Source organism: Pogonomyrmex barbatus, unplaced genomic scaffold (assembly GCF_055798465.1).
Source record: "Pogonomyrmex barbatus isolate J1 unplaced genomic scaffold, ASM5579846v1 scaffold3, whole genome shotgun sequence".
Classification (NCBI taxonomy): domain Eukaryota; kingdom Metazoa; phylum Arthropoda; class Insecta; order Hymenoptera; family Formicidae; genus Pogonomyrmex; species Pogonomyrmex barbatus.
The window spans coordinates 11421251-11446469 of NW_028297127.1; the positions used below are offsets into that span (position 1 = coordinate 11421251).

A 25219-nucleotide genomic window follows, 5' to 3' on the forward strand; every position below is an offset into this window, starting at 1 on the left:
TCGATTGTTCGTGCACCACCTCGATGTCATTTGAATTTTAAGAGCACAATTCTCTTGCTAAGCTAACGTACAAGCTTATTCCGCGATGTCTTGTTATCGACTATGAGGAATAAGTCGAGGATAGTCGGACTGGTGCACGGATTCGCCTACAATTAATTAATCAAGCTCCATCAGACGCGCCGATGGTTGTTATTCAGTTGAGAAAATTGATTATTATTCGATACAATCAGGCTACAGAGATATGAGATTTTGCGACAAAAATGTCCTGAAATAGACACATCGGTATGACGATAGATTTAATTGCTTTGGGTCCGTTTTATCGATCTCTTCGCATCGTCTATCCGCCTTGAAAGACGAACTACGGTGCGCGGCGAGATACACGCGAGAGGCGTTGCCATGGGATGAATTAATTGTATTACGAGACAAGCGTTCTGCTAATGAGCTAATCTATAGCATTTGCTCCTTTGTCTTGTAATTAGGGAGGACGCGACGCGTTAAAGCTCGCTTGTTCGCAAAGTCTCAAGGCGCTTAGGCTACGGTCTCATAAATGCCCAAGTTTCTCTAAATGCATAATTAAATTTTCACTTCGCATATTCAGAAGTATCGTAACAAAGTATGTGAATTATTTAATATTAAAAAGCACAAATTTTTGGAATTGAAAAAAAAAACGTGCATATGTATCTAATCTTTTTCCCTTTTTAATAAAAAAATTAAAAAAATGTTTTATCTCGCAACTCTCTACTCCTCTATACAATAAATATTTTTTTTTATTAAATTTTATATTTATTTAATAAATTTCTATTAATTTCATACAATTTTCAATAAAAAAAAAAAAAGAAAGTGATGCATTTTTGAGATTTTAACATTGAATCATTTATTGAATCATTTCTGGTGTTGCTAAATTTATATAGTATGAAATTTCAGTATTGATGAAATTTTAATAGTATTGATGAAAATTTTTATCGCTATTGAAACAAAATATTCAAGTGCAAAAGTCAATGAGAAAGTTTTACTAAGAAACAGTATAATTTATTGTTTTTCATGTATGCGTGATGATCTAATCAATAGAAATTAGCATATAGAGAGGTAGCGAAACTGAATTTCCACGTTAGATTCCAAAGCCATTTAGCTCGAGTATTAACAGTTGATAATCGTATTGAAGTTCGAAACAGCAAATTGGCGACCAAACCAGTCCTAATCAAAGGTCTAAATATGCTGGTACCACCAGTTGCAATACACGCAAAGGTACAACCGTGTTCGTGCCCAAGACGGATTTAGAGATCAATACGCGAAACTCCTACTTCTCTTGAAACGAAAATACGCGAGCGAAAATTAATTCGAAACATTCGATAACGCCGTTGATATACAATTTTGGAATAATATGCGCGCGCAAGCGATATCGCGAAAATATCTATAGTCGTTATTATTCAATTAATGAACGTTATATAAATCTTACAGATATGTAGATTTAAATAGCATAGGAATGTATACGAGGTTGGGGCAGCCCACTCTAATAAATTGTGACTCATAGAGTGCAATAATGGTCGCGAGTTTTGGTGATGCGCAATAACGATACGCAAATAGAGAAATTACATTTATTTTCGATATCGGCATGATATAAAATCGTTCATTTAACTATATCATTCCGCGTGGTGTGACCCCGTTACTAATATTGAAAAACGTATTGCAAAAATTATTTTTATTGCATTACGTTGTTGAAATCAACGCTATCTATTTTTTTACAATACATATTTAGCGTTCTTTTCGGCTTTTCAGCTCAGTCCCATACAAAAAATTTATATTTCGGAATCGAGACGTATTTTGTTTTGTTTTCAAATTGAGCGTTTTAAATGGGACCATTTCTACGATCATTTGTAATCCTTAAAAAGATATGTAATGTCATGGATATAAAAATGCGCTTTAATTATGCGTTATCGCGTTTCTAATGCAATCTTCGCGACGCAGTCGTCTCGATGGAGGATGTCTTTTCGGCTGACTACATTAGAATACACGTACGACTTGGCGGCGTGTCGCCGCAGTCTGGCATTCGGCGCGTAGGGTATTATAATTAATCATAATTATGTCAGCGGCACTGCCACGGACGTCCTTCTCTCCACTTCTCGTGCCTTGCGCTAACAACAGATGGTGTCCTAGATTTGTCACTCGTAGACGTGCGCGTGCATACAATTCGAAAGAAAGATCGAGAGTAACGACCGATGTGAACCGACATGATAATATGTGATGTGAATAGGTTCGCAAGTAGACGGAAAAAAACGTGTATCAGGTATTAGAGATACATCCAAGAAGATAAGTGGATGTTAGAAAATATCGATTGTCACAACAAAAACTTACCACACCCAGTATTGATGAGGTTCCACAAAAATTAACTATGTCTTACCTGCAACAGAAAAAAATAAGATGCGATGTAATAGAGTAAAAATTTGTCTTTTAAGGACAAAAGTGTAAGTTTTCAGGTTTAATTTTGAGCAATTGTATGATTATACAACGCGACTAACAAGTTTGATGTAATAATAATTAATAGGTTTATCGGCGATCCTCATCAGGCCCGAGTTTGGAATTTCTCTCTCGCATTCTCTTTTTCTCCCTCCTGTTCGCCATAATCCCTTCTCGCATTCATATTTTACGAAGTATTGTGCCGTTCGAACGGGCCGGTCGGCCGAGAGAAGAGCACGGACGGACAGTGAGAGCTGATTTACAGAGATTGTTTCGTCGGGCTCCGGGAGCCGGATGGAAAGTAACAGTGACATGCTTTTACGACTGCGGGGTCGTTAAAGATGACGTGTCGGTTCAAGCGCAGTCCGCTTGAACTACGCTCGCGTTTACGAGCCATAATCGACGTGATCCCCTATAACCCGCGTGAACAGGTCAACCACGTTATCGACCACGAATGATGTGATTGCAAGTAATTAGAAACAGCAGATAAAAAAATTAATTATGTTGTTCATTAAATGATTATCGATTTCAAATTTTTGCAAATTAATGTACATAAATGTATACAGTTGAGTATAGAGAAATTTAATTAAAAACTGAGAAACTCTATTTCAAAATAAAAACAAAATCTATCCCGACTAAACACAGATTTTTTTTACTTGATGATGATTTTAAATGCTATATAAAATATATGCGTGATAATTATTTCTTGTATTTGTATGAAAATAATTACTTTTCAATTTCATTGTTGTATCTGACAACAAAGAAATATTTTTCTAAATATATTTTCTTTTACGTCTTTTTTGTTTTTTTTTAGATAAAACTAATGGCTTTTGAATATTAAAGAGGAACGTTTTGCGTTTCGCAGCTTTCACGTACGTGGCTTCCCTCGGATTTTAATTAAAGCCAAGCCGAAAGTCGGCGAGCGACGAAGATAAAAAAAACATGCTCTAAACGTGGCGCAACGAAATATTCCTACGACTCGGTAGCATATCGTGCACAAAACTTGGTCCCCTTTTGCTGCCCCCGTAGGTACCTCAGCGCACAATGCAATCTTCCTCGGTCCGTGAACACAATGGTAAAGTTACTAAACTTTCGGAATAAATCAAACGGAGCAAAGATAAAATTGTAATGAGCGCGGAGATAGAGAAATTTATGTGTCTACTTCTGCGATGGACTTCTACGTGGACAAGATCCGACCGTAGAAAGAACTATTTCAGAACGAATTGTCTCGGTACGTACGGACACCTTCGTTTTCTCTTCGCTCTTTTTCACCCTTCGTCGCGCTCGTGAAAATTTGGCGCAACAATCAGACAAGAAAATTGTCCGATTTTTTTTTTTGCGAATTATGTTTTATAGCTACACATCGGACATCACGATGATTGTGCGTGTTGCAAGAACGTAAAGCTAGCTGCGTCTTATTTCTTTCTTGTTACTTCTTTCTATTTCTCATATTCACCTTCATTTATTTTTTTCTATGACATACCAAATTCATTGCGTAATAAAATCAGTAACGAACAGTAGCAAAATAACTTTCCGGCATATTATTTCATTTATTACTATAAATATAGAGCTCTTTAATTTTTTTTATTCCTAACAACGAATAAAATCAACAATAAAAAATTCATAGATTTTTATTAGTTCTACATTAATATTTTTTTATCTTTTATGTAAAATAAATACGATTTAATGGACATAAATCTTAATTTATGTCTTGACTAAATGCCTATGAGATAAGTTATTAATAAAAATATTACATCAGTTACATTATCATTTAATTAAATAGAATTCTATTTGCAATATCATATATATATAAGCAATAGCAGAAATATTTAATTTCTCGAATGCGCAAACAAAAGTTGGAAAAAAACATCAGGAACAGAGAGTGCCGCCATTGATTAGAAAAGGTACGAGTCTACGAGATAGACCAAAGATAGGAAGCGGTTACGACTCCATAACGACGTTGTAGAGTAACCCCATTAACGGAATCCTTTAAATCCCATTGCTCTGTACGCTGCAACTGTACAGTGAAATGCCGTATTATCGTCCACAAGGATGTTTCGTACAATAGGCACAGACGCAAAAAGGAACACCGAGAATAGACGAAGGAAGTGATAGTTTTTGGTTCTCTCCCGCCCACGACTAACGCGTTTCATGACTCGAGGAGTTAATCTTCGTTTAATCGCCCGTTTTACGAGCACATTCTGTCAAATCGACTATCCGGAGGATACGCGAACGCCAGACGTACGTCCTTGCAATTTGCGCTCAAGTGGCCGTTAGACATAGACAGATACAGCGCCTTCGGTTTAATTATCCACGGCATACAGCTTTCTCGTTCCACCATCGTGCTTCATTAACTTCTCCGGAGTCTTCGAGATCTCTTTTGAATCCTACCTTGAATTTCTTTTCTTATATCTCATTATATTTACCGCACTTTCTATAGATATTATTCATTTGCTGATGATTTTTTATTGTTTCCTTATTTTAATAATTCATTATCTATTACATCAAAATTTCTTTGTTTTATCTGAAAGAATATTGAAAACACGAGTTTTCTTCATTTAAAACGAATAATACTGCATTTTTATACTAATGTAAAAGTATAAATGATATTAAATATGTAAAGTGTATAGTAGAAGATTGTAATTACAGTAGAAGCACAAGATATACGAGCCGACAAAGAAGTAGTATATCTAGCTATAGGCAGACTTCTACTACTTATCGAGAATTTTAAGCATATAATAATATTAGGAACTACGGGAAGAGAAAAACAAAAGAATGTATATTTTGAAGAATGTACATTTGATTATAAAAATAAATAAATGCTTGTTCTTTTTTTGTAACTGTTAGAATTTTCAATTATTAATTGAATATCGCAGGCATCAAATTTTTATTTCCAAACGCAAATTTAAATTCCGACAAGAATTTTTCGCAAAATACTGATGAATTTAATTAAAGAATTTACTCTATTGCGATCGACGCAAGAGTGCAACTAGCAGCAAGCTCCAAATATTTTATCAAGCTTTTAGATCTCTCGGTCGAAGGAACTAAAGTCCTTCGACGTAGTCGTGGTGGTAATTATTTTGCCGCCATACCACCAGATAATTAACTCCGTCTGCCCTCGTAAATCTGACGTGTTTCCAAGCGATAGTGCTCGCGCTGATGCCACCACAGCAGTGAATCGGGCCATGTGCCATTTAACAGGACATTTTTAAGGTGGAACCGTTTAACGAGTACCGCCGACCCGTCTTGCGCAATTAACCGACGACCCTGCTTATTTTCATTAGATCCCACCACCAATGGAGGATTTTCTTAGATCGATTTTCCTCTCCTCTCAAAAATAAGCACCGCACATTTCTTCAAAAAGAGAGTCATTTTACAAAAAGAAATCATTATAAGATAAAAATTGGAAAAACGAACGGAAGTAAATCAAAATGTGCTTCAAATCGAAAGATTATAACAATTTTTAGTCTGTCGATAACTAATATATAATATCGTTCTAGAACTTTTCTCATTTAATAATTTAAAAAAAAAATTTCTTAAAAATTATAAATATCTTTATATCATAAAGACATATTAATAAGAAAAAGCGGAAAAGAACAGATGTACGAGAATCCCTCTGTAACTACATCGTCTAGTAAAACTAGTAAAACATACAGCTTGATCTTGGCGGAAACGCGCGCTTATCCGTGTCACGCAAGAGCGTTTAACCAAGAGCCCGGGAAGCCGGAAGTGAGAGCGAGAGCGGAAGCCGGAAACACCGCGTCGTCCTCGTCGGTAGCTAAATTCATCAAGTCTAGAAGTGGCGTTCTCCACGCTACGAGATGGCGGGTGGGCTTTATTTGCCGGCTGCACAAGCGTAGGGCGCCGGGCCCCTTTCATTCGTGCCCTACTTATCTTCGTTGTCGCGCCGCGCTGTATGCCGTTCCATAAAACTGTCAACTAAATCATCACGCGTCTCTCTCACCACCGCGAACACGAGCAACGCGGAATGGCTGCGTTCCACTTCGAAACTAAGCGGCCTCCCCGCACGAAAATGCGGAAGCGCTTTTGCCGAAAGCGGTGCGCGAAGTCACACTCGGAGAAGTTTCGCATTAGCATTTTCAGACGACAGAAATCGCAACGACATCGTTACAGCATCGCGTTTTCGGCAGGGTGTTTAAAATCAGAGCGTGCGCCAGCAAACATCGAGTTTTACCAACGGCATTTCATCCTTCCAGCGATAGAGAAGTAAATTTATGGGTACACAGCGAACGGTGTACATTTTTATTTATCAGCGAAAGTGGCTCATGCACACAAGTGCAATTAGAGCAAAATTAATACCTGCGCTCCGTGTTAAGGCGTTTGTTTGTAAGAGATTGCGGCGAACGCTTTCGCTTCTATCTTTCGCTAAGAGCATTTGTCTCTTGTTTTTATGACCCATTTCAACGACGCCGAGATACGCAGCGTACAATAATTGAAGCGCCGAGAGCTAGGGAAGGTGCGAGAGAGACAGCGAGATCTAAGCCGCACTCATAACAAAACTGAATTAACTAAATTAACACGATAATAGCGTTACCAGAGAATGCTTTCCAAGTACCATGGTTAGAGCAATCATTGTATTTTCGTATAACTATCATCATGCGATCTCTAATATCGCAATGTGCGAATTAGCATAAGGTATTTATTTAAATTACATACTCTAAAAATGTTCAACGTGTTCAACTACCGCGGGATTATGTTTCTTATCGATGAAGATATCAATAATATTTCACGCGAAATCATCGGTGGGTAAGAAAAGAGAAATCACGGTGAACAATGCAATCCGGAGACAGGTTGGCGGAATTTATGCGCCATTTCGCGGCTTCTTCGGAGTCGCAACACGACCAGCTCCAACGCGCACAGCATCCTTTTCCATTTCGATGACATTCGGAATCTTCCGCCAGTGATATCCAGACTAAAGCAACTTGGTCGAGGCCACGCCGGGTCGGTTATCACGCCCGCTTCGCTGTGCAACGTGAACGAAGAAAGGAGAAATCAAATGTATCGGAACGATTTATGCACCTGGCTTGACGTTCTCTCATCGCGTCACGCATGGCCACCCATCGTGACATCGCTTCCCGCAGCGCGAGACGAACAGCCGAGAGAAAATAATTTCATATACAGCCGAGAGAAAAACAATTTCATATACGTCTCTCCGAAATCCGCAGCTTGGATCCGCGCCAATCCCTTCATCTTATTGTTAATATTTTATTGGGCATTTCGCAATCGTGTGCGGGCGCCGCGTGTAACATGTTCCTATCTCGACATTCAGATTTCTTTGATTTATCTATGAAAATCTTCGAAATTAGCAGAGCTTCGTGTCACCATCAATAATCACGGAAGAGAATATGATAAATATAACATTGTACATCACGAATCACACGATAATTTAAATCGTAATTCCGTTCTTTCGGGCAAAAAATCACAGATGAATAGCGAAATGCAATTCTATTTCTATTCGTGCTCTCACTTCCTTTTCGATATATTGTTGCCTGGACTCACGCCAAATCCGAACGTCGTTATCTCGATGTGTACATAATCGTTCAAATTTTATCGTTCCTAGAATCCAATCCGTCGAAACTAGCGCGACAATATCTACTTACTATCCATTAGATTCATGTTGCTCAATAAATTCGATATATATATATATATATATATATATTAATCCGAAATATCTTTTAGTTTCACGCGGCTGATCGGTCTTGAGGACGAAACTCGCGTTCATAATTCAAACTATTTTCTCTCTCGTCGCGAGACGAGAGCGCGGAACGAAAGATAGGAAATAATTTTGTTCTGCTGGCAATGGTTGGTTGGGCCGCAGCCAGGATACTTGGATCGGCATTGCACTAATACTAAAAGATCACGCTGATATTATTGGATCCCGCGTATCCGTTACAGAACCTCGGCGTCTGAGGATTTCTTTGGGAAAGTTTGTTACGGTCGTCGGGCCGCCGAGATATTGCAGCCCCGAATGATCCTAAGTCGACAATCCGCGACCGTGAAAGGATTATGGCCGATAAATCGATGTACTACCACTAAAATCTAATGTCCTGGTCGGGTTATACTGATGGACTTTGCGTTATATCTCCCTTTCTCCCCCTTTCTCCTTCCTCTATAAATTATCGATCAATTTGCAAACTTTTTACAAAAATATTAAAGAGAACAATTTTTAAACCATAATATAGAATATTTGTAAATCTGAGAAAAAAATGTAATAAAATCTTTATTTTATTTTATACAAATCTTTATTTTATTCCAAACTCTATTCAGTTAAAAAAAATATTTATTTAATTCAATATCTATCAGATATTAATCTACGTGATTGAAGTATTATGTACAAATAAACTCAAAATGTTATAATATTTATTTTTGTACTATCTAATTTTGGGAATATATTACAATTAATCGATCATGTCATTTTTCCAGTTCGTTCGGCTCTTCGTATACGAGAAATCGTTTCGCTCTATTCTCTTAATGTGGAAATTGACCGAGAATTTCGCTAATGCAATCGATTTAATTTGGCGGAGCTCGGAAATCTGGAGCAGGTTTCGTAATGCCCCCCCAACAAACGGTTACTCCATTTCGTGCAATTACTTTTCATTTTCGCTGCCGACTCGCGAGTACCTCGTAACACCGGACGTACAAGCCGGCGGCAGTGTTCTTCAGAGATGGGAAGCGGAAATGCACGACTCGAGATCACAAGTGGAGTCACAAGTGATAACGAAAGAGAGGGATTTCATTCCGATAAATGAGGCAGGAACAAGTCCTTCTCCGATCGACAAGTTCACCGTGCCAATGCAGAGTCAGATCGAGTCAGCCTTTGCACTTTTACACAAAAACTATGAAATTAGGCTTCCCCCCCCCGACTTCCTCCTCTCGTCCGCTTCAGCGCGTTCGTCCTCTCATCTCCTCGCTTTCATCCTGTTTTCATCGCTGACTTTTACCTTTCGTCCTTTCCTCTTCTTTCTTTCTATGCTCCCATTTCCTTCCTTCTCGGTTCTCTTTATTTCCGAATCCCCTTACCATTGTCTTCCGCGTATATTTCTTTGCCGTTCTCTTTTTCACCTCGAGCTTTGATCCCTCCGCAGGACGCGCGTTATCACACGGATCGATCTTCTCTCTTCCCATTCATGGATATCCGATGGATAAAATCGGAAAAGATCAGACCCAGAGCGAGGAGATCTTGGACGGGAGGGGCGGAACGGAGGCGACTCTTCAAGCGATATCTTCGACCGGCTGACAAATTCATTCCATCTCGTAAGAGACGCGACATCGGCATGCATTTATATCGGTGGGCTTGGTAAGATACGCTCCCGGATATCGAAGTACCGCGCGTGAAAAACTGCCGATGGATGTGTCTTTTAAGGGCTCTCTCCCCGCCCACGTATCTACCACAGTCGGCTCTCCTTCTGTCTCAAGTTCTTCTACTGTTCCACGGAGATACCGACGCCACTTTCGCAGACAGCCTCTGTGGCATATTAATGCTTTATGGTAATGCGCGCCGGCACCGGCGTATCAGCGAGGCGGGAATCGAGGAAATGGAAACCAGAAAGCATTCATCATCTTTGTTACGTATTCAGGCGTACGTCACCCGGCATCTGTAATTATTTTCCATCGTCTTATTGCGATTTTCCAGCCGGAACTTATAAAACCTATCGAAAACATTTTTCCGGTTCATTTTCATTTTTACAAAATCTCTCGAACCGACCGAGAATTTCTCATAATATATTTTTTCATTTGATTAAACGATTAAATTATTACGTCTATATCAAATATTATACGTAATAATAATCAAAAATCTAATTGCAAAAATCTAAAATATTTTAATAATATCTTTATCAAAAAGTAGGATTATTAATTTGTCCATGCTGTCAGAATAGCGGACGTAATGTAAATAATATTTTTGGGGTAAAGTAGCGGTCAGTGCGATAAATTTTAAATCCATGGCCCGTCTAGCAACTAATCAGTTCTCAGCCTCTAAAATGCGTCCAATTAAGCATATTGCTCTGCTAACTGCAGGAGTACCGGCGTTGTGCTCTAAGTCGCTTCCTCAAAATTTAGTCCGACACACTAGGGGTATACTCGGGTTAATCTGAGCGTGCAAGCCGCAAGATTGTCTCGGCATACCTCTTATTATCGTCAGAACTCGCGATTATTCTAATTACCATCAGCTAATCCTCACACAGGCGTAAAGGATTAGAACGCTGCTCGACATATGCTTGTGAAGCTCTCAAATTCTATTTCCTAAAGTGGAAAGGAGTTTATGTTGCAATTATTATTCTTATTTTATTCTGAAAATACTATACTCTTCAAATATTTATCATTAAAGAACAAGTATTGTGAAATCTTCGGCGTATGTTCTGTGAAAATATTATGTGTATAAACAAATATCGCGTTCTTTAACATTTAATTTCTGATTATCCTTTCTCAATAAGTGTATATTTATTAAACAACGTTGCTTCTTGAAGTCGATTGATGGAGACACCGTAGAGAAGTTATCGAGTTGCTCGTACCGTTACTGGTACGAACGGGACTTGGCGAAATTAGACGATGTGGCATTATCATGCCAGCCAATGCCAGCAATAGGGTTGGTGACCCACGGGAGGGTGAATAAAGATGGTCCTCGTGTTAGCGGCGTTTTAATCCCTGCTGAGCCAGCTAGTAAGTCAGGGAGAGCTCGGCATAACTCTTCATTCGCAAGGTTAGCTGGTATAACTGTAACTTACTTCCTCTTCCCTTTCCCACCATTTTCCCCTAACTTTATATCACGCGTATGCCTGTTTGGCTCTATAGAGCTCAAATGTCTCTCTCTCTCTCTCTCTCTCTCTCTCTCTCTCTCTCTCTCTCTCTCTTTCTGTCTTTCTCTCTCCGCACCTAGTCTTCCAGTGAGCCAAATATTTCGCGCCACCAATCTCATTGTTGGGACAAAAGAGAAGAAAGTAACTAAAAGAAACGGTAATATCATTTGTTTGAATTGCTTATTGTGTGTAGCAACTCTTTTGGTCCCGAGCAATATAAATAAAAGGAAAGGAATGATAGAGATGTGGCTAATACAACTCAGCCGGAAGATCTAGTCAATTTAGTAGACATATATATATTTAAAATATATAAGTTATTTTTACGGCAAATAAAATTAACGCTTCTCTTTTTAAGAGAAGACTGATCCATCCAAACACGAAGTTACTCTATGCATCGCATCGACATTCGTAGAAACATCAAATTGTCCCCGGTGAAACGCTATAGCATCTCTAATCGAGGTCGTCGTAGTCCTTCGCCGTTGTAAAGGAACATTTACGTTACAGCTATCGCGAGATAGCGGAATGAACGGGGCGGGAGGGTGGATTGGGAGGAAGCGAACATTGTTCCCAGTCCCGTCGCCATTCTGAATCTCGAAGATTAACCATGTAGCATGGTAATTAGGGTTCTCTCTCTGTCTTGCATCGAGATGCTGGCTAGTTTCGTCCTGGCTGTTGGCGAACCTAGATGCCCTTCGGGACGCTCCCCGGTGTCGTAGCCGGAGATGCACGCTGGCGGGGTTGTATATCAGCGGAGACGCTGTGCTAGCACGTCCCTACCTTTACACAATAACCCATTGTTGTCCGTCGGACGTTACCGTTTCCCCAGTTACCGTTCATCGAAGACAAAGCTACCAGGCCGCCGCGTTGCACTGTCTCGGCTCCCCGTCTTCCGCGCGTCTTGCTTACCGCTGTCCCCCTCGACAATTTTCATCCTCTCTTTCATGAATCGCTTGTCACAATATTGCGGATATGCCAACTTATGATGAGACAAGCATAGTTTATCTTTTTAAGGCTTTTTAAGAATCATCCCCTTTTTTCAATCATTAAAAGATTTAACTCTTAATATATGATATTTTATATGACAAAATATGATTTGACATTAATTGAACTTGATCCGATTTAGATCTGTAAACATTTTTAAGATTTACAGTGCATTTTTGTCCAAAGGTACGTAACGATAAAATATCAAAGATTACTGCAAAGTTTCGAATTTTACCGCGCGTGCGATCGTAATCGTGAATATTATGCAAAGATATTTTCATGATGGATACGAAAGAACAAATGCTAGCTATTCGAGGATGTTTGATACATTCGAGAGAAAATATAAGTTCGAAACAAAGCTTGTTTTCAAACGACAATAAAAGCCGTGCTTTCGCGAAGTTAACAACTGTTACAGCCTCCAACGAAGAGCGCAAAGGCCATGGCGTACGACAATAGCAATACGTAACGAAGTCAAGGCACATTAAATCGGAGAACTTTGGGTACCATCGTGTTTCGCGAAAACGATTGAAGCTGTTTCGCTCAGCTGTAGCGCGTCGATGTCGTTCCGGAGCACTGAGGCGAAAAGTCGAAAAATAAAGTAGACGTAACTGGTAATATCTGGGGGTAATATTGTCGCGAGTAAAATTTCAGACAGCGACGAAATTTAACGACAGTTAATAACAAGTAATAATCTTGCAGTTAATAACGAGTAATAATCTTGCTAAAAAAAAAAGAAAGAAATATATATCCATAATTAAAACGTTGATCAAATTCAGAGATTTGTTAATTATCCACCTAAGGTTTAATTATCTGCGTATATCAGCATTTCATTTAAATTTCGGGTAAACAAAATAGTCATAAATAGAAAATATTAGTCACGTTTAGCACAGACACTGAAAAAAGTCTGTTGTTGAAGTGACTATAAATACGGTCATAAAAGATTTCTAAGTGGTAATAATATTCTCGAGGATGGGCCTAAAGAAGGCAGAGAGGTCTGCCGAGTCAACCGCACCGGTAACTCACTTTGGTTTCCAAATGGGATATGTTTTGTGAGTTCGGGCTAGATCACCGTAAAGAAAAAGTTTCGCGCGCGGAGAGTAACGGCGATACACGTAACGGAGTCTTGGACCATTAAATCGCCGGAGTTTCGGCGACGTCCTGTTTCGAGGGAAACGAACAGGCTTCCGAGCAACTGCCACGCGACCGCGCTCCTCTTAGTGGTCGTAAGTAAAGAAGAGTTTATGCGTTGCAACGAAAATTCTTTTCCTGGGGGAGGGGAAAAGAAAAGGGGGATGAGAAAAGAAAAGTTTGGATAGTTGCCACCGCGGGGGTGGTCGTGAAGACGCTTCTGAAAAGGTCACCCTCTCACAGAAGCGCTTCTGTATATTCTGTATATTCTCGTATTCCCAATATTCCGAATGCGATCAGCAAATCCTCGTTCGATTATTAATTCCTTATGCGTCCTGTACGGGTACGTTGTCGTCGTTATCGCAGTCCGTTGGAGAATTTATTCTCCTTGCGAGTTCCGAACACGTGGCGAAACAAGGCCCGACGTCGGTCGTTGCACGGACGCGCCCGGTTCGTGGTCCACCGAGGTTTGGCATATCGCCAAATAGGTGGAGTCGAAGCTAGCCCCTGGATCAAGAAACTCCCGCGACAATTCGGAAACCCGGTATGTACCATACGCGCTTACCGTGCACGGCAACGTCCTTCCGCAAGATTACCCACGACATATGCTATGCAATTAAAGTGCCTTATAATCACCGTCTGAAACGGGTAACAACGACTTTTTCAAGCCCATTGTCGACGTGCCTTATATTTTCCGTCTAAAACGTTTCCTTTTTTTCAAAGCAATTTCATTCAAACGAAATTTAATTACAGACCTGAATTCTTTTTCTTTAATAAAATTGTCATCTGCGGAGACATATATGCTTCTACTAATATTTTTTATCTTTTAATTTATTTTGTAATTTAATTTGTATATATTTTTAAAGATATATATTTGATAGCCAAGATGCAGTAGATATCAAATATAAATTGCTTTATATAAAAATCTCTAAAAAATATTTCCACGTAGAAATAATTACCAATAAATTTACATTTTTCTCGAGTGTTGATAGAATGAACACTTTAATCTCTAAAAAGAATCGCAATGAATATGCAGTATGTAATAAATATAATATGTAAATTTAATTTCAGCAACATTACAATAAAATAAATTATAATTTCTTTTCACGTTTCGCTTCTTTGTTATTCGTCATTCGTAAAACGCGTTATTTTAGTAGCGTGTTGCGCGTCAATCGTGTAACGTCGTTTATGCAGCTACATTTGAGCGCGTTGTAAAGTTTATGGCAACTCGAAACGATCATGTGAAATTACGTGGTAGCACATAATTCAATATGATTTAAACGTCGATGTAAATTTGAAAAGATTCGCTCGAAAGTCGCGCCGCGTAATCGGCTTACGCACGCGTAAGCACGCATTTTCAGAAATTAAATCGGATCTTTTTAAACTTTTGAAAATTTTAAACCGGTTGTCAGCCAAAGTTCATTTATCTTCCTTTTTTTCACGTTTACGCGTCAAAGCGAATGTAAACGCAGCCGGCCGATACTGAAAGCAATTAAAACGATATCTTGCTCTTTAAACGGTAATTATAAACGCGCGTTTTTTTCGGTCACACTAGAATCGAAAAGCCAAGAAAATATTTGGACAATCTTAAAAACTGCAAATATCAATATGCTATGAGAAAAATTATCACATTTTCAAATGAAATTATTATTATTATTACATAATATTATAAAAATATGTCTCGCGTACATATAAAAATATTTGCAAAGTAAAATATTAACATGAAAGAAAATTTGCAACCTCCAAGTTTCCTTCATTCTTTCAAGCACTTTCTTGACTGCATCACAATCGATAAATAGGAAGTAAATAGGAACGATTTTATATGAGACACAAATTATATTTCGAGAATTTCAAAAGTATTTATATTATTCGACAAAAAATCTATTGCGCAGAAGCATGTTAATGGCCACGAAGGGACATTTCGTAGGAGATATGGGTATCTGGAAAATGAGGTCCGTTGTGGATTTACGAGCAATTCATGATTATCCTTTCCCCACGTTGCGATTTACGATTCTTCGATACTTACAAATTGTCAAAAAGCTAGATAAACTTTCTATGTAGATAAGAACTCGGATATTTTAAAATGCAAAAACGTTAGATCTTGGCCAATATATAGAATATGTGTTGCAACAAAATTTATATACATATTATACATATACACATATATATATATATGTATATGTATTGAAACTTGCATCTTATTTTATGATTCTGTCGTGTAAGAAACGCAGAAAATGAGGGCACATTTATAAAAATTGTAATTATAATAGGAAATATATTTTATAAAAATTTTATTGCAATTGTATCGAAAATTAATCACTTTCTTTTAATTATCTTCTTAACATATATATAAATTAATTTTTTTCCGCAAAAATTCCATCCTCTTAATTTTCAATATTACATGTTTTATTAATTTTCAATATTACATGTTTTATTAATTAAGTCTTAAATTAAAATACGAGAAATATCTATGGTAAATTAATAAACCAAATTACGGTAAAAAACAGAAATCAATAGACAGGCTAAATTGTATACTGTTTGTGGCTTTGCAAAAATATTTACAGAATTTTTTTTAAGTATTTTTTCTGGCAAAGAAGCATATAATAAGTTAATTAAAAATTATATTAACAAATTATTAATTAAAAACTATTTCAACAAAGATTTTAATAGGTTTATAATATGAAATTAATGGCGTAATGCAACATCATTAGTAATTGTTTAATTCAAGCGCGATAATAATAATATCGGCTTTCAGAGAAGTCTATTTGATAATAATCTGCGATCTACTAAATGTGAAAATAATTGATGTGACCCGTAAAGGACGTGACGCTGGTAGGTCAGATATCCCGGCCATAATCCTGGTTTAGGGTAATCTCCATGAGAGAGATTTAGGACAGATACAGAGAAACGGGCCTTCTCTTCGAGGTTTGTTGAGTACACTGCCGTTTAATGATCCCTCATAGCACATATAATTAATATTCGGCTATGAGCGGATTTATAAAAGCTAACTTCCCAAAACGCATAATCCCTTCGTTAAGGGATTCACTTCAAACAGAAGTTTCGCCCGAGTTTGCGAACTAATTTCAACTCGATTAAGTGGCAATTGTATCATTTTTACGACTTCACTCATTAAAGAAATCTTTTCCCGATAGTATTCGCTTAGTTTATCGAGTTTATCGAGTTTTGACGTAAAAAAAAAAAAAAAAAATAAGATTTACTATTTACAAAATATATCTAAGTCATAAAAAAATATTATCGTATTAGCCTTATATAGTGTCCTTTTACCAAAGATATTTTTAATATCTCTATATATATATATATATATATTTGTGTGTGTTATATAATTAATTATGTCAGACGCCTAACTTATTATAGCTGTATGTTTTCGTCTGATTAAATCCCAGCTCAGAATAGACTGTCCAACTCTTGCCCTACGAGCCGCTTCTGTTCTATCCCTGATCATGGTTTTAGTACTAAACGTTGAGTGATCCTGACGCTACAAGTTCTTGCACGTAAGTCTCAAGGTGGTTTAGCATAATATTAATCGTGCTTTACGGCAATCAATCATAAACATAGACATTTAATGTCTTAATACAAAAACGATTTTGCAAAACAAAATTTTAATTAATACGCTCCTACATTTATCTCTCTTTTCTCCAGAAAATGGCATTAAAAAAATACATAAAAAAAACGCAATGCTAAAAATAATACAACGCGCAATATAACATTCTGCCTATCATTTTTAATAAACTTGAATTGTGTCCCATGGTTTCGTTAAAAAATTGCGGCAGAAAAATCAAGCAAGCTTTCTCCTTACGCTGACAGCGGCTTCAATTAACCTTCGTTAAAGTCGAAAGATTTATCCGTCGCTTCGAAGGTACGACGAAATTACCGCGCAAATCTCGGTAGATTGAGAAAAGAGTGAAAATAAAAAGAAGAAGCGATATAGCTGAGAAAGAGAAGAGTCCCTCCTACCAACTAATTAGTCTAAATTCTCTTCACGTATTCGCCAGATAATCATAACTTATTAGAAAATTAATTCCGAGAGTTCGCTGTACTCGGTATAATCGATAATAAAACTTTTACGATGTCACACTGGTCCGGCGCAACGCCTCCAATTAACGTTCAAGTCGAAAGAATTACTCGCGCTTTCGTGCCTTCGGTGGGGTGACATTAATAGGGTGGGGGCGCCAGATTATGGTCGTAACGCGGAGCAAGAGACGACGGATATAAACGTAGGGGGACGAAAAAGCGACGTCGAGGACGGAAGTAGCGAGTGTGAGAGGCAGCTTGGGTCTCTAGCTTTCTCCACTCCGCCTGGCAGGGCAGGCGGTTATGCATCCAATTCCATTTCCCATTTCAACTTTTCTCATCTCTAGCGGCCCGTTCCCGCGCGGGAGAAGTTAAATACTGTTACCGTAATATTCAATCATTATTTCGGCCATTAAAATAACTCCGGGATGGCGCGGCGCGACCGAGGGCGAGAGGACGAGCGATAAAGACAGGTCCGAGGAACTTTGGGTTGGCTCGGGAAAAAGAAAATTTAACTCTCGTAAGGGATGTAAGCTCCGCCGACACAATTTGGATTTTGGCCCTCTGTTTTTCCTGTTGCCACAGTAAACTTACGGTAACCGAACATTCGTTCTTCGGAAACAGTGGAAATTGAGAGGAAAAGAGGAAAAACCGCGCCCCATTGATGTTCGCTGTTCTAACCGACTTTAAATATTGGAATTGTAAAATAAAGTGTGTATCCTGAAAATGTATTCTCATCGGAAAGTTTTCTCTTTTGCAATATAAATAACTTTTGTATTAATTGAAAAGTATATTTTTATTCGTGCAGCTTTCAGCACGGATCAGAAAAAATTGCACGGACTACTAGGTCGATATACATCCGTGAACGAAATTATTGTCAGAAGTTGATGCGCGCTTGTCAACGCTGCGATACCGTCGCGCTGTTAATATTCATAAAACGCGGCCTGGTCCGGGCACGGTGTTTCATTCCGAATCATTCCAACGCGCGGCGCATAATGAAAATAAAATCTCTTGTTTAAATTTCACCAGAATTATTATTACGAAACGCCATGCTGTCGCGCCACGGAAAAATACGGTCGCGGGTTATGACAGACATCTGCGCGCAAACGTCACCAGAAAAAAAAAAGCAGAAGACATTTCTGCGCGAGCTGCGCCAATTTCCACCGTTTCTCCTTTTTTCCTTTTACAAAATAGGAAACTTAAATGCGCGTTTATGCTATCGCAAGGACGAATCAAATACGGATGTCGACTTTGCAAATGCTGACTCTAGCATTCCTGAATCCCGCATTATGTCTTCTTGTAAGAAGCATCGCGATTCGAAATTCCGCGAATTATTCATCCGGAATTGCACGACACGGTAAAAAGAAAACGCGTCGTCTGCTCTACGCGCCAGCGTGATGTGGTTTATTTTCCTAAATAAGTTGCAAACACGCAACGAGGCAAAACAAGCCGCCTCTCTGCATTTCGCAATTTCGTAAATGCCGATTCATGAGGCGTATGTGACTTGAAATTCAACGGAATTGTCTGGCGTTATGCACGAAAGAAACGGAATATTTCAAAAGTTGTAAATTTTCTGGTAGTCAAATTTTTTGCAAAGTTAATATTTATAACGAAAATCCAATTAAATATTTTTTTTACAACTAACCTGTTTTGATTTATTTTTATTCAAATAAAATAAATTGAATTCTTAATCAAAAGAAAATAATGTACAACTTTTGTAACAATCTGTATGTGAAGCAAATATCGGAAAAAGTGGGATCTCTGAATTCCCAACTTCTGTAATGTCTATTCATAAGATACACGTGAGATAAAATCCAATAGAATCTTCTGTCCGTTATTCGTTTCGATATCAGTGAGATATACAACTATTTAGAAGTAACAATCTCTTTTATATCGAATGGCAAATCTACACAAAGTAACTTTTCAAATTACAGTTTTTCTTTCAGTCCTAGATTGTTCGATAGATAATTTACTGATAATTCAGTATTTCTCTGATTTCACCATTACCAGATTTCTCTAAATGACAGCTGAGCTAATTTTCACGAAATTTAAAACATCAATAATCGTAACACAGTTTCCGGAATAAATGATTTGACAAACGGTGTACCAAACGTATGCCAACCGAGATTAAATGATATTATCCGTTTTCAATAGGCAGTGGTCTAGTTTGGGAATGTCGATGATAATGAGATGGAAATTTGAAACAATTCGCGATAGAATTTAATCAACGTTGTCCAATCTTCCCTATAGCGTAAACTCATGTCCATCTCATATTCATAGCTTTATTACGCAAGCTAAACGATCATATAAATCTGTCACTTTTGTGCATTTAGAATGTGATCGGTAAAAAGTCATGAGCAATAAATGCAGATTTGCATCGATGAAAATTTCACTCTGTAATTTCGCCTCTTCATTTCATTCCCATGCATCGTCGGATGTGGTTATTATCATAGACTACATAACGCGCATTTACATTAATGTAAATTAGTCTAGTAGATAATTCTCTCTCCCTTGCATCTAGCGATTCGTTGCGTCTAGCGACGGAACTTCGTTCTCGAACATGTAGCTACAGCATGCTGCCGACGTAACGTTACGTTTGACCTGGTTTCAGTTGACTCAAAGTTAATTGCGTTTACGTGTAAGCGAGTTGGTCTCCCAATGAACGGCAGACAGCGGCGTCGTTTTTACGTGTCAGCGGATACGTCTTAATGTCCTGTAAAATCCGTTGGCATTCAATAACGCTCAATTAAGTTTCTCGATATCGAATCTTTATTTTTTAAGAGAAAGGTCCTCCTACTCTTCTTTTACGAGCTGTTATTGCATTTTGCTCTCGTCGATAAGAATTCTTAAAAACTGAATTTAACTGAATCAAATTTACAATTATTATTAGTCACAATAAAGTTAACCGGTATGTATTATTCGTACACATATCGTCAATATATCGTATTTTTATAATCTCATTTCTATTTTTATAATCATCCGCGATATCGAACAAGTTAATTCCTATAGTATTAGTAGTATAAAGTATTTCCAATAAAACTGGAAAGATCTGCGCGCGTATTAGATGCGTGCTACGGCGGATCACGATTCGCCTTTGTGACGCCACTCACGTCGCACGCGCGACAGAATTTCTGATGCAGGCGCAGTCCAGAACTGTTTTCACAGCAGATATCGAACCGGAAGCGAAAGATGGTACCGCCTCGCGCACATTGCAGACGACCCATCGACATCGGTTTGATATTCTCTGCTCCGGGAGATGGCACGAAACCTATCGGAGCAATTAAACTACCAGCACAGACAAGGGTAGTTGCGACGTCACGGCATAACGGCGACCATTAAGATAACGTAGCCGGGGGTGATTAGCCTGCCTAATTACTGCGAGATGCCGTGGCCCACCTCGACTATCGTCCGCGTCTCTCTTCTCAACGACATGCTCTTTAACATTCGCCAGATATGTCTGTCCTATGGAATCCGGTTTGTTCTCCGCAATGTTCTCAGTCGGGCATGCCAAATATTCGAAATGAATGAATTGGCGGAAATTTGCCGGCGAATGAATAAAAGTCCACGATGCGTCGTTATATCTACAAGGATGTGTTTACAAGGAACAATGGATTTTCTTCCAGCATCTTGATAATCAGTCAAAATTTTGAAGTATCCTCGCGAAACTGCGCAACGAAGTGCCGTTTATCGCGTGTGCCTCGATGCATTTTCTATGATCTTCCCGAAGAGCCATTGTTAACTTCTCGGGTATTAAAATGCGCGAGTATGATAATACTACGATGAAGCATTCAATTCACCAAGAATATTTCACTGCCGAGGATTTCAGAGAGGCGAAATCTCCGCGTTATTTGCATCAATCCTTTAAAGCGACTGAGATGGAACGGAATCTACGTCGGGCAAGAATTACGGTTATATCTTTGCCGGCGTGCGTTATTTATACTTCACGCGATTTCATATCCTGGGTCGCTGCACTATTTGATATATATATATATATATATATATATATATATATATATATATTTATCGAGTCAATATTTTTCATAAATGGTCAATATTTCATGATTAATGATAAACTCGAGCATTATTTTTTTTTTTTTATAAACTGTCGATAAGCATTGAACGTAGAGAATTCCAGTAAAAGAATTTTTATGCGTTAGTTATTAAGCGAAATAGAACAAATTATTTATATATAATAGATACTTAAAATGTTCACGTATGTTTTTAAATATCGGCTTTACTTCTGTACGTAAATATTTGCAGAATTTATCAGATATTCAAGAATTTCGCACGGGCGATGCAAAATCCGAATGACAGCGTACACAATTTTATCAACGATTAATGGCTTTAATCAGCTTACGGGCAATGGCGCGGGCGGTACACAACACAATTTATAAATTAGTAGGAATAGAGGCGCCATGCGATTTTTCAATTACAATTTGCCGATTTTATCGCGCGACGCCGCTCGTAACTTTTGGGTATCGATGCTATCGCGCGGAAACGACTGCAAAGCATAGTTGTCTGCAATTCTGCCAATAGACAGAGACAGAGGAAAAGAGGGAGAGATCGGGGAGAGGGGGTGGAACAAGAGAGAAAATGAGGGAGAGAGAGCAAAGCCGACAATTCCACGAAATTACGAACAGGTCGGTGGCGGCGGCGGCTACGTCATGCGGCCAATTAATTACACTTTACAATCGGCGACAGTTATTCATTGATAGACGGCCGGTTAATTAATCGAAGTGGGCAAACAATTAGCATCTGGAGCACGGGATCCTATCGGTCCTGACGATAGGAGCCATCGCTCACGTCGCGTCGCTGCGGTAATTCGGCACAGAGTGTGTAAATTAATTAACTGGAAAAGTCAACCAGTCCTGCCGGGTTTGGCGTAGATGTTCATTTTAACTTCGCCGTCGAACATCGGTCGTTGAGCAATCAATCCGGAACGATCAATCCGTCTGTGTTTCTTTCCTCGACGAATAAAAGCAAGCTGATTTCCGAGTGATTAGCTAACGAGAACTCGACACTTCCAATCGTGTCCGTCGCTTTTTATCCAATGTATCCAATGTCGTTTACAATTTAATTGCGTCCAAGGATTTGCAGAGAAGTTTTGATTCTGAAGTTTTGATTCCGACAACCGAGCGTATTCGCGCTCTTCTAAGACTACAGACTAATAATTAATGCTTGCTATATTATCATCGCGCGCCAGAGATAAGTCAGCATTAATTATTGACGATAACGCGGTAAACTAACCCCCGACGGCATTAATTATGCTAATCATTATGCTAATGATTACACGACCAGCACTTAGCCACTTCATGCATGTATGCATGAGTCGTCGGCAAGTAACCATACTTAATTGTTTGATCGCATAATCGTTGTCTCTGCCAGGTCGGGGCATAATTGTTGCAAAATTCTTCGCAAAGTAATTAGAAGCTCGCCGCGCATAAAGAAACTTTTTATCATGCTTACATAACGATTTCATGATGAAAACAACAAACTTATCGTAGACAAAGAGTGATGATATTAAAAAATATATTAAATACATTAAAATCAAATATTTTTATTTTTTTAAAAATAGACTTTGCAGCAGAGAAAAAAATTAAGATAGAAAAATGACAATAATGTTCAGCCAAAAGGCTCGAGGTAATAAAAGATATCATCGTCGATTTACCATTCTGGAAATAAGGCTATTTAATCGAGGATGAGACTCTGATATTTCATTGCATATCTAAGATTCGTTCAAACTCGAGAGAGATGTTTCCCTTCCGTGAGCAAAATTTTCATTTAATCTCACATAGATGGCGTGTCCGCGACAACGGCGACAAGTCGGAGAGACTGGAGCGAGTTGTCTACAGTCAGAGAGCATCAGAAAGCACACGCGTCAGCAATTCTGTCCTGAATATTTGGTAATTTTAATGTTTCTCGGACGGATGCGAGACACATTAAGGAGCGCAGAGGAGAGGAGCCGAGAGAGAGAGAGAGAGAGAGAGAGAGAGAGAGAGAGGGGGGGGGGGGAGAGAAAGAGATAGTCGAGATGCGAAAGAGACAGCGGTCCGGCGAGTTGGGAATGATGTAATTACGTAGTTAGTGGGACCTCACGTAACGGCTTGACATCTGTCTTCTGCCTCGAGAGTCGTTCTAACCGGCATCTGCCGGTGTCGCCCACTTCGGGTGTTTCAAGGAGCATTTTTCATCCGGCCGGATAGCCGGGCTCCTCGTTATTTCCTGAAAAGATTAGAACGTGAACGGTTGCCGCGAGGAAAAGGAAGACTAGACGAGGTGGCGAGAGGAAGAAGGCGAAAAGATCGGGGAGATCGCCGGTCGCGTCACTAATTACGTCGCGATCGTCAATGGTACACGAAAGATCGTCCCGCACGGCTTTATCGTGCGCATTTATCGCGGATTTTGTCAGACGATTTATAACCGTAAATTGATTTTCCCAGGCATTTTCCGCCAATTGTTCCGGATTATAGCGAACGGAATTTTCAAGGGATTTTCGCGGTGGAGGGTACTGGCTACGTTGTCCGACGGATTATCGATTTCCGGGCCGTGTTATTTGCCACTCGATATACATATCTCTGTGTCTTCTACTCTCATGTATTTTCTCTTTAGAAAATTACCGTTTCGTTGTATCGGTATAAGGACACGAGCATAATGTGAAACCGAGGTGGTTCTTTATCCTACGGCCGCGCATAAATCTGTTGGACGATCATAGAACTCGGGTAAAAGCGTTCTCGATAGTCGTTCAATACGACGGGGCAGCGATCGATCGTTTTTCCTTTAGAATGAAATGCCGCCAGTCAACATTTATCTTCAGAGCCGAGCGGTTAGTGCAAAAATTAGCTTCTCGTCGTGGTGGTGCAAGAAAATAGTGGCAAGGATGTCGGATCTGCATAATCTTGAAGGAGTTCCGTGTCGGTAAGAAGAAGACGGGGTGGAAGAAAGGAAGGAGGTTGAGGAGGGAGAAACCAAGAGAGAAGAGGCGAAGACGATGATAAAGAAGAAAACCAGACGTGCAAGGACAAAACGAGCGACGCAGGAGAGGATGGGGGGAACGCCCGAGAAGTCTAATCCACATTCATCAGGCTTATAAAACACCGGGAGAAGCTCCAGGAAGGAGATACCTACCTACCTACCTTACCTCCGTCGGCTGCCACGTACTCCTCCAGCGGCGCGGCGAGAATAAACTCTGTCTCTGAACTCCGGTAACATCATTACAGTCGGAGACGAGTTACAAGAAGAAGGGCGCGCAAGGAATGCTCTTTCTCTTTCTCTCTCTGCATTTTCATCGACATTCATATTAAAGAACCGGTGCGATAACGAACTTTATTTAGGGCAAGTGCAAGCGTCTGGCAGTCTAATCAGCATTCATTCAGCCGATGGCGAAACCGCGGCAAGGAATTCTCGTAAGATTACATTTCACATTCTCATTTTAAGAACTCGTGTAATATGTAATACGTCACTACGTTCCTCGAGCTTGTTCGCTTCTTTTGATCCGAGTAATGATGTAACAGAAGGCTATTCTTTAATTAAAAATAGTATATATATATCTCATAAGATGTCCAAAATGCAATTTATAAATAACACAAATCGCATCTTCATCCCTCGAGTACAAAAACATCGTTCTCGATGTGTCTCCTCGGCCCTTTACTAACGCGTGCAAAGGACGCAAGGCTATTTCGCCTATCCGTCGCCTCGAGGCGAACGTCGCGCGGAATCGTCCTCGTTACGCTTTTGTCCGTGCATTCTTCCTGGCAGTTTGTTTCGTCGACGACCAGCGACACAGAGGACAGCTCGTCGAAGCATCGGGG

The 25219-nt window shown here is 39.1% G+C and overlaps 1 protein-coding gene across 6 annotated transcripts in view; it reads right to left on the bottom strand.

The window, feature by feature from the left end:
- LOC105424244 (mind bomb 1) overlaps positions 1 to 25219 on the bottom strand; it is a 296684-nt gene that overhangs the window by 166337 nt on the left and 105128 nt on the right. Inside the window, exon 11 of one of the 6 annotated variants that reach the window (XM_089078855.1) lies at positions 2353 to 2398. The exons of 3 other annotated variants lie outside the window; for them this stretch is intronic. In XM_089078855.1, the coding sequence (XP_088934981.1) occupies positions 2384 to 2398 (15 nt within the window). In that variant the 3' untranslated portion in view covers positions 2353 to 2383. Of the gene's footprint in view, positions 1 to 2068; positions 2133 to 2352; positions 2399 to 25219 lie in introns of those variants that run through there. 2 more of the 6 variants (XM_089078854.1, XM_011634373.3) reach the window with 2 other exon arrangements.